The sequence below is a fragment of the Aethalodelphis obliquidens genome, unplaced genomic scaffold (genome assembly GCF_003676395.1).
Source record: "Aethalodelphis obliquidens isolate GAN/ISIS:26980383/991018 unplaced genomic scaffold, ASM367639v1 scaffold11, whole genome shotgun sequence".
NCBI lineage: Eukaryota > Metazoa > Chordata > Mammalia > Artiodactyla > Delphinidae > Aethalodelphis > Aethalodelphis obliquidens.
This window is the reverse complement of record NW_020837955.1, coordinates 29,732,167-29,747,781: the sequence shown is the minus strand read 5'-3', so window position 1 is coordinate 29,747,781 and position 15,615 is coordinate 29,732,167. Positions and strand designations below refer to the sequence as shown.

Genomic DNA, 15,615 nt, shown 5'->3' with positions numbered 1-15,615 from the left:
TTTTTTTTTTTTTTTTTTTTTGCGGTACGCGGGTCTCTCACTGCTGTGGACTCTCCCGTTGCGGAGCACAGGCTCCGGACGCACAGGCTCAGTGGCCATGGCTCACGGGCCCAGCCGCTCCGTGGCACGTGGGATCCTCCTGGACCGGGGCACGAACCCATGTCCCCTGCATCGGCAGGCGGACTCTCAACCACTGCGCCACCAGGGAAGCCCAGTGCTTGTCTTTTGAGGTTGAACTAAGCCTTCTTTAATTTACAGGAGGATAATACGTAAAACAGTCCAAGCTGAGGTAATTATAAAAAGTTTTTTTTTTTTTTTTTTTTTACCTAGATGAATATCCAGCAGAATGAGACCTTTTTGTTGTTCTGTACTGTCTTACACATGACAAGTCTTCTTACAACCTGGTTCCCACCTTCTAAATGTCCTTCAACCCCCCCCCCAGCTCATTGTGTAAACCCAATCCCACCCTCACTGAGAACCACTGAACAGCCTTTGCAAGAATGACTGTAAAGGTAGTAGAGAATATATTTGTTAGATTTATTTATCTATTTATTATTACTATTATATTGCTTGAGATTTAAGAAGTTTGATTCAGTTCAGAGCGTGGTTCCTCTTCTTTGCAAGAGATCATTTAAAAGGCTGTTCAGAAATGTCACAAGGAAAAAAAAACAAAACAAAAAAATAAACAAAAAAAGAAACGTCACAAGGAAGGCTGCTACTATGTACCTGATGAGTATAAATGAAGTATGTTTTCATTTACATGAGAGATTATTTTTGTACTTCTCATGAGGGAAAATTTGAAGGAAAATGTGGCCTTAGAATACGTCCTTTAAATATAATTAGGCTCTAGATAGACTGAAGGGAAGAATGTTCTAGATTAGAGCAAAGCCATGGAAATGTTAATGAGCACACTGTTTGGAGGAATCTTGAATAGACTGGTCAGGGACTGGCAAAGTATAATACTATAGTGAAGTACTAGGATTTTAGGAATGTGTTGAGAGATAAGATTGGAAAAATACTACAACTGGTTTATTGAGGAATTGCAACTCTGAGGTATAAACATGAAATGCTCACATCCCCTCCACTTCCCTCTGAGGTGCAATCCTTCAATAATGTCTTGGTTTGATGTCATAACTCTTTTGCTGCCACTTTTGATAACCAGAAAAAACTTATTCCAGAAATTAAGACAGGTTTCAATCGCTTACAAAACAAAAGCAACAAAAAATGTTAATCATAAACTCTATCATCTCCCTAAAGAAGTGTTGAAGCTGTTAGTTCCCAGCTGCTTGGATTAAAGAAGAAGAGGTGTAATTTGGCTCTAAAATATGTTCCCTCTCCTTTCTCTAACTAGCCCTTTTGGAGTTGGGGGAAGAAAACCAGCCAGTGGAGGCAGAGTTCTCACTCTCTGAAACTTTAAAGAGGGAAGAGATAGCTCTGGCCTTACTCTGGTCCGTCTGGTTGTATTTGATGGTGGTCTCTGGAGGTGGTATGTGTGGATTTCTGGGGGGCAGTGTTGTAGCTCCGTGGACCCTTGTGCCATTGAGGACTTGCTTCATAGGGCAGCTCCTGTTCCCCTTTGGCAGAGCCAATGTAGTATATTCTTCAACCCCTTCTCTGGATTGGGTGACGCAGGAGGGAGGAATGGAGTGAGACTGAGAAACCAACAATTCAGTGTTCCGGGTAGGAAGTTATCAGGCCTGGGTTGGGTTGCAGGTTGGGGACAGTGACAGTAGAAAGGAGGGTATAATTGCAGGAGACATGAAATTAGTAAAAGAATATGAGGCTAAAGGAAAGGAAGGAGTCATGACTAAGAAAAATGATACCATTGACAGAAATAAAAAAAAGATTATCTGGGGGTACTCAATTTTAGGAGCTATTGTTATGATTTTGGATTTAACCATTTTTGAGTTGAGCCATTGGAAATGCCTGTATTCATTTGAGATTTTATTTTATGTAGAGATAGAGTGAAGACAAAGAGATAATTCATTATCTGTAACTCAAGAGCACAGGAATGAAAATAATTAAAGTGGGCATCAACTGTGAGTTTTTGGTTTAAGTTATCAAAGTGGATGAATTCTGGGAAGGAAAATAAAGTTGAGGACTGAACCCTGGGGAATATGAAAGCTGGATGAGAAGATAACGATTGTTTGCGTAATGCTTTTCTGTTCCCAAAGCATGGTGCACAGGCAAGAGCCTTAAGAGTTCTCAGATGAGAGGTTTTTTTCACTTGCTATCTATGCTGGAGAGTCACAATGCCTTCGTAGACTCATTCTCTTTTAAATAGATTCTTTATCTGCTTTCCATTACATTTGGTCAGCTCTGAATTTGACTTAAGTAGATATCACATAGCATTGACTAGTTATGTTTCTAAATTAAGATTTCAAATTCAGCAGCAACACGTTCACAAGTTGTATCTTGAAATTAGTTACTTTGAGGAAGGTAATGTAGGCGGCTAATGTCCCTGTTTGAGAATTATTTTACCTTGTCCTAGATTTGGAGTACAGCATACTCACAAGGCTTTTTGTTACTGCATTTATTTGTATTGCCTAAACCAAACCTTTATTGCTAGTGTGGACTTTGTCTTAGTATGCAATATATGCAGCAAGATAATAATGATAATTTGTTTCATTGTTTGGAAATATGTTTTACAGGTAGGTAATTTATAGTATTAAGGCCAACGTCTGTATTAGTCGACGCCAGAGTATTTAACAAACAAGCTGGTTTTCTTTCCTTTCTTAGAATTATTCTTCCCATTTTCTGCATTCCTAGTCCTCAAATACTGCTTTTCTCATATTACTTCTTGCTTTAATTCCACAAATATTTGAAAACCTAGTATGTGCTAGAAATTCTATGGTATATCAAGTATACAAGTCTGTCATGATTTATCGTCCTTCTTAACAACCTTCACTCCTGCATATCATTCTGAGGATTCTACCTGACCATCTTCTCTTACCCTTTTTCACCATCCTCTGACCACCACCTTCACCACAGACCAACGTAAACATGTATCTTTCTTTTATTCAAATATTAGTCTTTCTGTTTTCCATTTATACCTTACATCTGGAAGTATTTTTTCCCTAGTTTCTTTCAAAACTATGATCTGCCCACATTTTTATCCAACCTCACATGACTCCAGTACATGCTTGGTTGATGTCTGACAAAAGAAGTTGACAATTCTTCTTCATCAAGATTGCTGGAATGTTTTTATTTTTCTGTCTCAGGATAATTTTTAAAGTTGACTAATTTTCAGAAAATAGCTAGATTAGTAACGCTCATAAACAGCATAAAATATATTTTAACATTGTTGAATTAGTTTTGTAAATGTTTCTTTTATGACCTAAGCAATGTATATGAGGTCCGTTTGAGTTGTACTGAACATTGTGTGTTCTTGACGAGAATGTTTGGAAATCGCCATGATACTTCCTGCAACCCTGGGTGAAAAATGAATTCCTGTCAGGGATCCTTTACACCCTGACTTCTTTCAGCTCAGCTCTAGGTGTCTGGGCTATAGGTAGCTGTGTTTTGTTATTGTTTAGTTTTCCTTTTGCAGTAAATATTTATCATTGTTAATGTACATTGTTTTATTATCTTGATTTGTAATTTCTTGCCTAGTGTTTTCATTGCTATCTTATTTCCCCAATAGTTTCTTACAAATTCTTTAGGTAGTCTTTTTCCCTTTGTGGAGCTGAAGGAATTCTAAACAATTCTTGGGCGCTAATCTTCCTGTTATTAGTATCATTCCATACCCAACATCTTATGGGGGTGATTGGGGAATGCCAAACTGCAACTGAAGTGAAGTTGTAGGACTGGACTGAAGGAGAAAAGAGAATGAGCCTATGTAGCACCTGACTGGTTGTGGCTCACGTGGGTCAGCTGTTCTATTCTTCCCCCCACCCCCACCCAAGGAAAGAATTTTTAAAGAATTATTAGTGGTAAAATGTGCGGCCTTAGATTTTCCACATCATGGAATGTGTGCAAATATATATGGGGTCTTGGTTTAAAAAACCTTTTTAAAAAAAATTTATGTTTTGACTTTCTCAGATGTAAAACGAAGATCAGGAACAGCTTTGAAGAGATGCAAAGTGAATTGGTGCCAGTCAGCATGTCAGAAACAGAGCACATAGCCTCCATTTCCTCTGATCAAAATATTGAGAAAACATCTGAAATAAAGGAAGACTCATGCAATTCGTTTTCTGGTGATGAAAACAGCAGCTTAGAAAATGAGTCCAAACTGTTGTCATTAAAGTTTGATAAAACTTTATGTCAGCCCAGTGAACACAATAATCAAACTGAAACACAGGAAAATTATATTCCAGATCATGGTAGAGGTGAGGATTCCTGTGCTAAAACAGACATATGCCCAGAAAATTCTGAACAAATAGCTAATTTTCCTGGTGGAGATTTTACAAAGCAAGTTTTGAAAACAAATGAAGCAGAACAAACAGTAACACAAATATTGGCGGAATTAAGGTCATCTACATTTACAGAAGCAGCTAATCAAAAGACCTATTCAGAAAGTCCTTATGATACAGACTGCACCAAGAAACTTATTTCAAAAATGAAGAATGTTTCACCATCAGAGGATTTGTTGGAAGAAATAGAATCTGAGCTCTTATCTACTGAGTTTGCAAAAGAACACCGACTACCAAATGGAATGAATAAGGGAGAAAATGCATTAGTTATGTTTGAAAAGTGTGTGCAAGATAAGCATTTGCAGCAGGAGCATACCATAAAGAAGTAAGTGTTTTATTCTTTCAGGTTATTTTTTTCCACAGGGATTAAAGATTGAATTCTTTAAAGGAAGGTATCATTTTATCTACTTTTATTTCCACAATAGAGCCATGCAGATGTAGTTGAGCAGATGTTAAGTTTGCCTAGTTATTTAATATATAACTCTGTTTTTTCTTAGAATGTGGTATTGTATTTTCATTATTTTAGAAATAATAGATAAACAGTGTTTTTATGAGAGTTATATATAATATACCTATGTCAAATACATTAGCATATATAGAAACATGTATCTATGTATAAAGGCACTGTTTTGAATATGATTCAAAATTTCTGTTTTACATATGTCTTAGTGTATAAGTTTAAAAGAATAAATGTTTTATTAAAGTGTTAGTTTATTAAAGATCTAGAAAGATTTATAAAGAGAAATAAATTTATATTCTTTCAAATTTTCCAGTTTTGAAAGAATGTAAAACATAATGTCAGAATTAAGATAAATTCAAGAGGAATGACAAGTTATAAAATTCAAAAAATTTTTTTAAAATTCCCACTGTAAATTCATTGGTTTAAAAAATTAAAATTAGAACAGAAGAATTGGTCTAGTGTCATTCAATAAATAAGAACATAGTTGTTTCTAGACTTCTCTTGGATTTATGGAGTTAATTTCTATTTTAACAACAGTTTAATTTCATTTTATCTTTTCCTAATAATATTATATCACTCTTTGTTTTAAATTTATATATGTGAGTGATGCATATGTTTAGGTACTCCTATAACCTTTAATAAAGGAAAATAAAACTTGCTAGCCTTCACTAAAATACAGACGGATTCTCTTTTTAAAAAAGTGATACTTTAAAAAAATTTTTGGAATGGTAAAAAAATTTTTGGAATGGGAGGGGTGTGTGTAGAGAAAGGGGAGGAGGAAATCTACACGCTAGAGGAGGATGACAGAGGAAAATATACCATAATCCAAATATTGCTTGATATGCAATTGACTTTTAATGATCTCCTTGCTTCTAGTTTACTCTTCCAGATTATCAGTAGATCAGTCTTCCCCAAGCCAGCTCACCCTTCATTGGTTTACCCAATGAATTTTAATCTCAGCATCCAGAGCCCTTCTTTTTTCTATTTTTTTATTTTTCAATTGTGATAAAATACACATAACATAAAATTTACCATCTTAAACATTTTTAAATGTGTGCAGTTTGGTAGTGTTAAGTATATTCACATTATTGTACAACCGATCTCCATAGCTTTTTCATCTTACAAATCTGAAATTCTATACCTATTAAACAACAGCTCCCTGTTTCCCCCTGCCCCAGCCCCTGGTAACTACCATTCTACTTTGTTTCTAAGAGTTTAACTGCTTTTGATACTATTTGCCGTTTTGTGGCTGGCTTATTTCACTTAGCAGATGTCCTCAAGGTTCATCCATATTGTAGCCTGTGTCAGAGCTTCCTTCCTTTTTAGGGTTGAATAATATTCCATTGTATGTATACATACCACATTTTGTTATCTGTTCATCCATCAGTGGACATTTGGGTTGCTTCTACCTTTTGGCTAGTGTGAATAATGTTGCTGTTAACATGAGTGTACAAATATCTCTTGAGAATCTAATACCTTTCTTAATACTATGCAAAAACCAATGTCAGCTACTCCTCATAACTTTACTGGAATGCTGCTATTATTGAAAAAACTGTGATTTTATACTTGAACCATCAGTATTTCTGCCATTCTTGCTTTTTAGGGTAACTTCCTCATTTTCCTGTTACCTGTGCTTATCTCTTAGACCTTCCCTTTGAGATCATCCTTGATGCCTCTACTTTCCTTAGATTTGGAGACTTAACCACTTTCAAGCTTCTCTTGTAAATTATAAGATGTTACAGATTTAATAATAATATCAGGAACACTTAAATGCTGTTAATTATGTGCCTGGCACTTTACATGTATTAACTCATGGAATCCTCACAACAACCCTATGTGGTATGAACTATTATTATTCCCATTTTACAGATGAGGTACTTGAAGCACAGAGAGGTTAAGTAACTTGCTTCAGGTCACATGCTAGTAAATGGCAAAGTTAAACCCAATTAGTCTGGCTTCAGTGGATTTTTTTAATGTGGTTATCTGAAATGAACAAGTTACATGTTATTAAATTTATCTAAAAACATTAGGAATACAGTAGAAAATTAATTCCTCTTTTGTTCCGTCATGTCAGAACAGTGACCACATGGTAGACTGGGGTGAGCACAGGTCTGGTCAGAAGCCCAGAGTTGGAAGATTCCCACTACCACTTGCACGCTCTGTTTCCTTAGTTAAATCAACCTCTCCAAGACGAAGGTTTTTTCATCTTTATGAGGGGACAATACTTACCTGATGGGATTGTTTTGAGGACATTAAAGCATTGTAAAAATGTCAAATATTATTTTAAATCTAAGTTAATTTTTTGTTATACATGTAATTTTTTTTTTTTTTTTTTTTTTTTGGGGTGCGCGGGCCTCTCACGGTTGTGGCCTCTCCCATTGCGGAGCACAGGCTCCGGATGCGCAGGCTCAGCGGCCATGGCTCACCGGCCCAGCCGCTCCGCGGCACGTGGGATCCTCCCGGACCGGGGCACGAACCTGTGTCCCCTGCATCGGCAGGCGGACTCTCAACCACTGTGCCACCAGGGAAACCCATACATGTAATATTTTAAATTTCAAATAAAATGCTTTCTGATTAAGGTTAGCTCTAAAACAACTCATTTTTTTTCTTTTGCCTTCATTTAATTTTCTGTAAAGAAAACTACCTTTCAGTTCCTTTGGCTTAAATTTTCATGAATGCATGTATTTTCAAATGGCTTTGTTTATACATCCATTCCTGTATTTTCTAACATCAATATTATTGTCCAAGGTCCCAACCAGAATTCTTAATTAAGAACAGTTATTTGTGTACAGGATATGCATTTGGCATGTAAGAATAACAATTTCAGGGCTTGCTGTTCTTCACTTCTCCCTCCCTAAATTGTTTACTTTCGAGGTATAGTCAGGATTTTTGTGTTTCAGGTTGTTTTTCGCAACAAATTGAGTGTACACCTTAATCATGTACATAAACAAAGTTAACCCCCTGTGCCATAAAAGGCTTGAAGAAACTTGCATGCTACACATTTTTTTCTTTTCCCAAACATTTTCATGACTTTCCTCCTCACTGCATTACTGTCCTCCTCAGAGAGGTCTGTCCTGGTTACCTTATGTACAATCACAGCTCAAGTCACTCTCCCTGTCCTCTTGCCCTCCTTTAGTTTTCTTAATAGAACTTAATCACAACTTGGTATTTCATTATATATCTATTTATTGTTTAATTTCTCTGTTAGAATGTAAGCATCATGAGGGCAGGGACAGTTTGCTGATGTACCCCCAACATATAGACTAATATAGGTACATAGTAGGTACCCAGTGAGCATTTGTTGAGTAAATGAGGGATCTTCAAAGGAGAAGATGGCAAGGAATTAGACCTGGGTCCAAATCTCAGTTCAACCGCTTACTAGCTATATAACCTGGAATAAGTTCTAGGCTTCAGTTTTGGTTTGTTTTCAAATTCATAAAGCATAATAATAATTTCATAGACTTATTATAGACCTGAGTGTTAAATAATGCATTTAAAGCTAAACTTAGTAAATAGTAATTGTGCAATAAATGTCAAATAATAGCTGTTGCTAGTAATCCTAAAATATTAGCTGTTAACCCTCTTAGGTATCTTACTTTATAGTTCTGAGTACTTTTACAGGTAATTTTTAAGGTTTTATTTATATTTTTCTAGGGAACTCAAAATGAAATTTCTGCTCAAACTTTATTATTTTACATTGACTACTTTTGTAACTATAAGAATATCATTAAAATATTTTAGAAATCTAAAGCAAGATTTCTCAACCACAGCACTATTGACATATGGGGGCAGATCATTTTTTGTTGATGCTGGGGCTATCCTGTGCATTGTAGGATGTTTAGCAGCGTCCCTGCCTCTGTGTACAAGAAGCCAGTAGCAAGCCTCACCACTGTAGTGGCTACCAAAAAGTTTCTCCAGACACATGCCTGGAGGGGAACAATTGCCCCTGGTTGCCACTGACTGACCTGAAGGAATTCCAGTGCTGAAGGGATGAACTACATAATTCATATGCCTGTAGACATAAACTTAAAAGTGTGTGGTTTTCTTTATCTGATTATTTTTCTCTTAATTTGAAATAATACAAATTTCTAGGAAAAAGTTAATAGCCTGACTGGCCAGAGAATGTTTTGTAAAGTATAATATATCATTACAAAAGGACTACTTGGGAATTTTCATTTCTTAATCATAGGTATCTACACCCTAGTCTGCAAACAGATTATATTACACATTGTCATTTTTAATTATGTTTTACTGATACTGCCTTTTTATATTTAGGTTAATTAAAGAAAATAAGAAGCATCAGGAACTTATCTTAGACATTTGTTCAGAAAAAGACAATTTAAGAGAAGAACTAAAAAAAAGAACAGAAACAGAGAAGCAGCATATGAACACAATTAAACAGGTAAAAAGACAAAAATCTTTAAAGTCTGTTCTTCAATATATAAAATAAATACATTCCTGAATATTTGTGTGTAAATTGAAGTTCTGTAAGTTAAATCATACTTTAAATGCAGAAGATTGCTTGGTATGTGAAGCATTGTCTTTTATGAACTGGGAATCATAGTTGATCTTTTTGTTTTATATAAATTAATATTTCTATGTGATATGTGTGACTATTCTATATATAATAGAAATCTGAGCGGGAAAGACTATTTGTTTGGCAGTCAAATAGATTGTTTTGGAAGAAGCAGTATATACTTAAAAGTTTATATCTGGCATTAGAATGTTTTCAAGCTTATAGTTTAATATGTTTCCATTCTCAGTATTTTGTGAACTATACTGAAGACTGGCTCTCTTCAGACTTTATCTGGTGAGCTAGCTTCCCTAGCCTTTCCTTTTCTTTCTTTGTTTCTTTCTTTTCTTTTTTTCTTTTCTTTTTTTTAAATGTACTGTGATGCTTGGATTGACAAAGTTCATCTTTGTTTTCTTTGTTTCTTTTTTTTTTTTTAATGTACTGTGATGCTTGGACTGACAAAGTTCATATTCAAGACTGGTAGCAAAGCTCAGCTGCTCTTTATCTTTCTGAGCTGCTTTTTCTTCTGTGGGAAGGATTAGAAACATTGTAGCCTTAAAAGTCTTTCTTTTTGCCTCATCTTTCACAGAAAGCTATATAATGAAAATAAAAGTAAACAGCTGGTAGTAATACAATAAAAAACCAAGTTTCACTTATCTATGCCTTGGTATACTTCATGAACCTTTACATAGTTGGAAGGTGACCATATTTGTAAAATTTTACATATTTAATCCTGATTTTTGTGTGGAAAGGGCTACTGCATGCAGACCAAACTTAGAATTTTAAAGTGTGAAGGTGCCTTAATAGTAGCCTGAATCTGTATTTTGGTAGGCAGGTCACTGCTGATGACCAGAAACTTCAGACTAAATAGATGGAGGTGAACCAGAGCTGTTCTTTTCATGAGCTTGTTAGTGGTTGTGCCTTTTTAAAAGAGAAAATTCGATTCACCATTCTTTTGCTAGCCAGTATAGCAGAGTTTTCTTTCCTAATTTTATCTGTGAATCTGCACCACTTAATATGGCAGCCACTAGCCATAGTGCTATTGAGCACTAAAAGGTGGCTAGTCCAAATTAAGAGGTGATGTAAGTGTGATATACACACTTAATTTCAAAGACTTAGTACAAAAAAAGATAAAATGGCTCAGTTTTTCATGTTGATTACACGTTGATATGATATTTATAGGATTTAATAAAACATTTATTTCACCTGTTTCTTTTTGCTTTTTAAAATGTGGCTACTAAAAAATTGTGGCTTAGGGGCTTCCCTGGTGGTGCAGTGGTTGAGAGTCCGCCTGCCGATGCAGGGGACACGGGTTCGTGCCCCGGTCTGGCAGGACCCCACATGCCGCGGAGCGGCTGGTCCCGTGAGCCATGACTGCTGAGCCTGCGCGTCCGGAGCCTGTGCTCCACAATGGGAGAGGCCACAACAGTGAGAGGCCCGCGTACCGCAAAAATGAAAAGAAAAAAAATTGTGGCTTATATTTCTATTGGACAGTGTTGCTCTAAATAATTTTGTCATAAGGATAATTAGTACACATGTACTATATGTAAACTAATATTTAGGGTTTTTTATAACAGCTTTATTGAGGTATAATTCACATACCATATAATTCACTTATTTCAGTATACAGTTCAGTGGTTTTTAGTTGTGCAGGGTTTGTCACAATTTTAGAAAATTTTATCATACAAAAAACTCTGAATTCATTAGTAGTCACTCCTCATTTCCCTCCAACCCCTCACAGCTGTCTCCCCCCAGCCCTAGGGAACAACTAATCTACTTTCTGTCTCTCTGTATATTTGCCAATTCTGAACACTTCATATAAATGGAATCCTATAATATGTGTCCTTTTCCTTTGTATAAATGGAATCATATAATATCTGGCTTCTTTCACTTAGTGTAATGTTTTCAAGGTTTCAATCAAATTGTAGCTTCTATCAGTACTTAAATTAATGGCCAAGTGATATTCTGTTGTATAGGTATACAACATTTTATTTATCCTTTCATCATCTGATGGATATTTGGGTTGTTTGCACTTTCTGGCTATTATTAATAATGCTGCGATGTAGAAGTTTTTGTGTGGACATATGCTTTCATTTCTTTTGGGTGTCTACCTAGGAGTGGAATTGTTGGGTCAAATGATAACTCTATGTTTAACTTACTGAGGAGCTGGCAGACTGTTTTCCAAAGTGGCTGCACCATTTTATATTCCTACCAGCAGTGTATGAGGGTTTCATTTTCTCCACATCCTTGCCAATGCTTGTTATTATTGGACTTCTTTATTATAGCCATCCTAATGGTTGTGAAATGGTATCTCGTGATTTTGATATGCATTTCCTTAATCACCAATGAAATTACACATCTTTTCCTGTGCTTCTTGGCCATTTGTATATCTTAAATAGATACTTCTAGGGAAGTATTTTCTCTACCCATTTTTAAACTTTTTTATTGTTGAGTAGTGATAGTTCTTTTTATATTCTGGATTATAAACCTTTATCAGATATATGATTTGCAAATATTTCCTCCCATTCTGTGGATTTGTTTTCACTTTCTTGATAGTGTACTTGGACAAAAGTTTTAAATTTTGATGATGTCCAGTTTTATCTATTTTTTCTTTTAATTGCTTGTGCAGTTGGTGTCATATGTAAGACTCCATTGCCAAATCCACGATCATGAAGATTTACTCCTATGTTTTCCTCTAAGAGTTTTATAATTAGGCTTTTATATTTAGGTCTTGATTCTTTTTGAATTAATTTTTTTTATATTGTATGATATACAACTTCATTCTTTTGTATATGGCTATCCAGTTGTCCCAGAACCATTTATTAAAAAGAGTATTCTTCCTCTATTGAATGGTCTTGGCATCCCTGTTGAAAACCAATTGATACATCAACTTATTTCTAGACTCTCAGTTCTGTTTCATTAATCTATTTGTCTTTCATTATGCTAATACCACACTATCTTGATTTCTGTTGTTTTGCAGTAAGTTTTGACATTGGGAAGTGTGAGTTCTCAAATTTTGTTCTTCTTTTCCAAGATAGTCTATTCTCAGTTTCTTGTATTTCCATATGAATCTTACTATCAACTTGTCATTCTACAGTGAAGCCAACTGGGTTTGTTAGGGATTGCATTGGATCTGTAGACTTCATTTGGAGAGTATTGCCATTTTAACAATATTATGTTTTTCAATTCACAAACAAGGGATATCTGCCCATTTATTTAGATCTTTAATTTCTTTCTAAAGTGCTCTGTAGTTTTCGGAGTAATTTTTGCAATTCCTTCATTAAATTTATTCCTAGGTGGTTTATTCTTTTTGATGCTATTGTAAATGGAGTTGTTTTCTTAATTTCATTTTCAGATTGTTAATTACAAGTGTATATAAAACTTTATTTATTTATTTATTTTGCTGCATTGACTCTTCGTTGCTGCACGCAGGCTTTCTCTAGTTGTGGCAAGCGGGGACTACTCTTCGTTGTGGTGCGTGGGCTTCTCATTGCGGTGGCTTCTCTTGTTGTGGAGCATGGGCTCTAGGTGTGCAGGCTTCAGTAGTTGTGGGTCGTGGGCTCTAGAGCACAGGCTCAGAAGTTGTGGCGCATGGCTTAGTTGTTCCGCAGCATGTGGGATCTTCCCGGACCCGGGCTTGAACCCGTGTCCCCTGCATTGGCAGGTGGATTCTTAACCACTGCGCCACCAGGGAAGTCCCAACAATTTTTTTATATTATATTCTGTAACTTGGCTGTACTTGTTTATTAGTTCTAAAATTTTTTGGCAGACTTCTTAGGATTTTCCATATATAAAATCATGTCATCTGCATGTAGAGAGTTTTACTTCTTCCTTTCTCATCTGAGTGCTTTTTATTTCATCTCCTGCCTGATTTCCCTGGCTGGACCCTCCAATACAATGTTGAGTAGAAGTGGCAAGAGTAGATATCCTTCTCTCATTTCTGAAGCATTGTCTTTCACCACTAAGTACGGTGTTAGCTGTCGGCTTTTCATAGATGCTATCAGGTTGAAGAAGTTCCTTTTTATTCCTAGTTTGTTGAGTATTTTTATCATGAAAGAGTGTTGAATTTTACCAAATGCTTTTTCTACATCTGTTGAGATGATTATGTGTTTTTTGTTCTGTCGATATGGTGTATTACATTAACTGATTTTTGGATATTAAACCAACATAGTTTTACTGTGATAAATCCCTTTTGGTCATGGAGTATAATTCTTATATATTGCAGAAGTTTTTGCTAGTATTTTGTTGAGAATTTTTCTGCCTATATTCATAAGAGCTATTGCTCTTGTAGCTTTCTTTTCTTGTGATGTCTTTGGTTTTGGTGCAGCATAGTACTGACTTCATAGATTGAGTTGGGAAGTGTTCCTTTTTTTTGGGGGGGTGACAATTTGTGAAGAATTAGTATTAATTATTTAAATGTTTGGTAGAATATACCTATGTAGTCACCTGGACCTGAATTTTTCTTTGTGGGTAGTTAAAAATTTTTTTTTTTTACTAATTTAATCTCTTATTACAAGCATGCCTTTTTTAAAATTGCACTTCACCATATTGCACTTCATAAGATATTGTGGTTTTTACAAATTGAAGATTTGTGGCAACCTGTGTTGTCAGATGGTGGTTAGCATTTTTTAGCAATAAAGTATTTTTTAATTATGTACAGTTTTTTTAGACATAATGCTGTTGCACACTTAAAAGACTACAATATAGTGTATACATAAATTTAATATGCACTGGGAAACCAAAAAATTTGTGTGACTTGCTTTATTGCAGTACTTGCTTTATTACAGTGGTCTGGACTAAACCCGCAGTATCTCTTGAGATATGCCTGTGTAGGTCTATACAGATTTTCTATTTCTTCTTGAGCCAGTTTTGGTAGTTTGTGTCTTTCTAAGAATTGTGCATTTATTCTAAGTTAAATTGTTCATAATATTCATTCATAATTAGTTATTTCTGTAAATTTCATTTATTTCTGTAAGGTCAGTATGTCCCTCTTTCATTTTGATTCTTGTGATCAATCTAGCTAAAGGTTTGTCAGTTTTGTTGATCATTTCAAAGAAGCATTTTTTGTTTTGTTGATTTTTCTCCATTTTCCTATTCTCTATTTCATTACTTTCCTCTCTAATCTTTATTATTTCCTTTTTCTTACCGGCTTTAGATTTAGTTTGCTCTTTTTTTTTTTTTCCCAGTGTCTTAAGATGAAAGTTTAGTTTTGATTTGAGACCTTTCTTGTTTTTCAATAGTGATGTTTATAACTACAAATTTCCCTCTAAACACTGCTTTAGCTGCATCCCATAAATATGTTGTATCTTTATTTGTCACCTTATTTTCTACTTTCTCTTTGATTTCTCCCTTGGTTATTTAGATGTTGTTTAATTTTTACATATTTATGAATTGTCAAGTTTCTCTCTGTGTTACTGAGTTCTAATTTCATTCCATTATGGTTGTCAAAGGAAGATACTTTGTGCGATTTCAGTGTTTTAAATTTATTGAGATTTGCTTTAAGACCTAGCATAGGTTCTGTCCTGAAGAATATTTCATGTTCACTTGAGGAGTAGGTGTATTCTGCTGTTGCTGAGTGGAATGTTGTATAGATGTGTTAGATTTAGTTGTTATATAGTTGTGTTCAAGTCTCCTATTTCCTTGTTAATCTTCTTTCTAGTTCTGTTCATTACTAAAAGTGAGGTATTGAAGTCTCCAACTGTTATTATTGAATTGTCCACTTCCTTCTTCATTTCTGTCAGTTATTGATTCATGTATTTTGGTGCTATATTACTAGGTGCATGTATATTTATAATTACCATACCTTTCTGCTGGATTGACCCTTTTATCATTATGAGATGAATCTAAAGTGCCTTATTTTTTTTTTTTTTGGCTGTGCCGCGTGGCTTGTGGGATCTTAGTTCTCCAACCAGGGATTGAACCCGCGCCCTCAGCAGTGAAAGCACAGAGTCCTAACCACTGGACTGACAGGGAATTCCCTAAAGTACCTTTGTAAACAGCATTTTGTTTTTTATTCCAGTCTAGATCTTGTTTTCTATTTCAGTCTGAAGATCTCTGCCTTTTGATATGATTATTTACTCTCATTTAATGTTATTGTTGACAGTTCGATTTTTGTCTACCATTTTAAAATTTTGTGTCTGTGTTTTCTGTATGTCTTTCTGTATGTTTCTGTTTTGTTTCCCTGTGTCTCATTTACTGCTTTATTTTGCATTAAGTAAATATGTAACATT

At 35.1% G+C, this 15,615-nt stretch overlaps 1 protein-coding gene across 1 annotated transcript in view; it reads left to right on the top strand.

Moving 5' to 3' along the window:
• CCDC186 (coiled-coil domain containing 186) overlaps window positions 1-15,615 on the top strand; it is a 44,369-nt gene that overhangs the window by 5,047 nt on the left and 23,707 nt on the right. Inside the window, exons 2-3 of the mRNA XM_027112659.1 lie at window positions 4,042-4,737; window positions 9,148-9,274. Of these exons, the coding sequence (XP_026968460.1) occupies window positions 4,076-4,737; window positions 9,148-9,274 (789 nt within the window). The 5' untranslated portion in view covers window positions 4,042-4,075. The remainder of the gene's footprint in view (window positions 1-4,041; window positions 4,738-9,147; window positions 9,275-15,615) is intronic.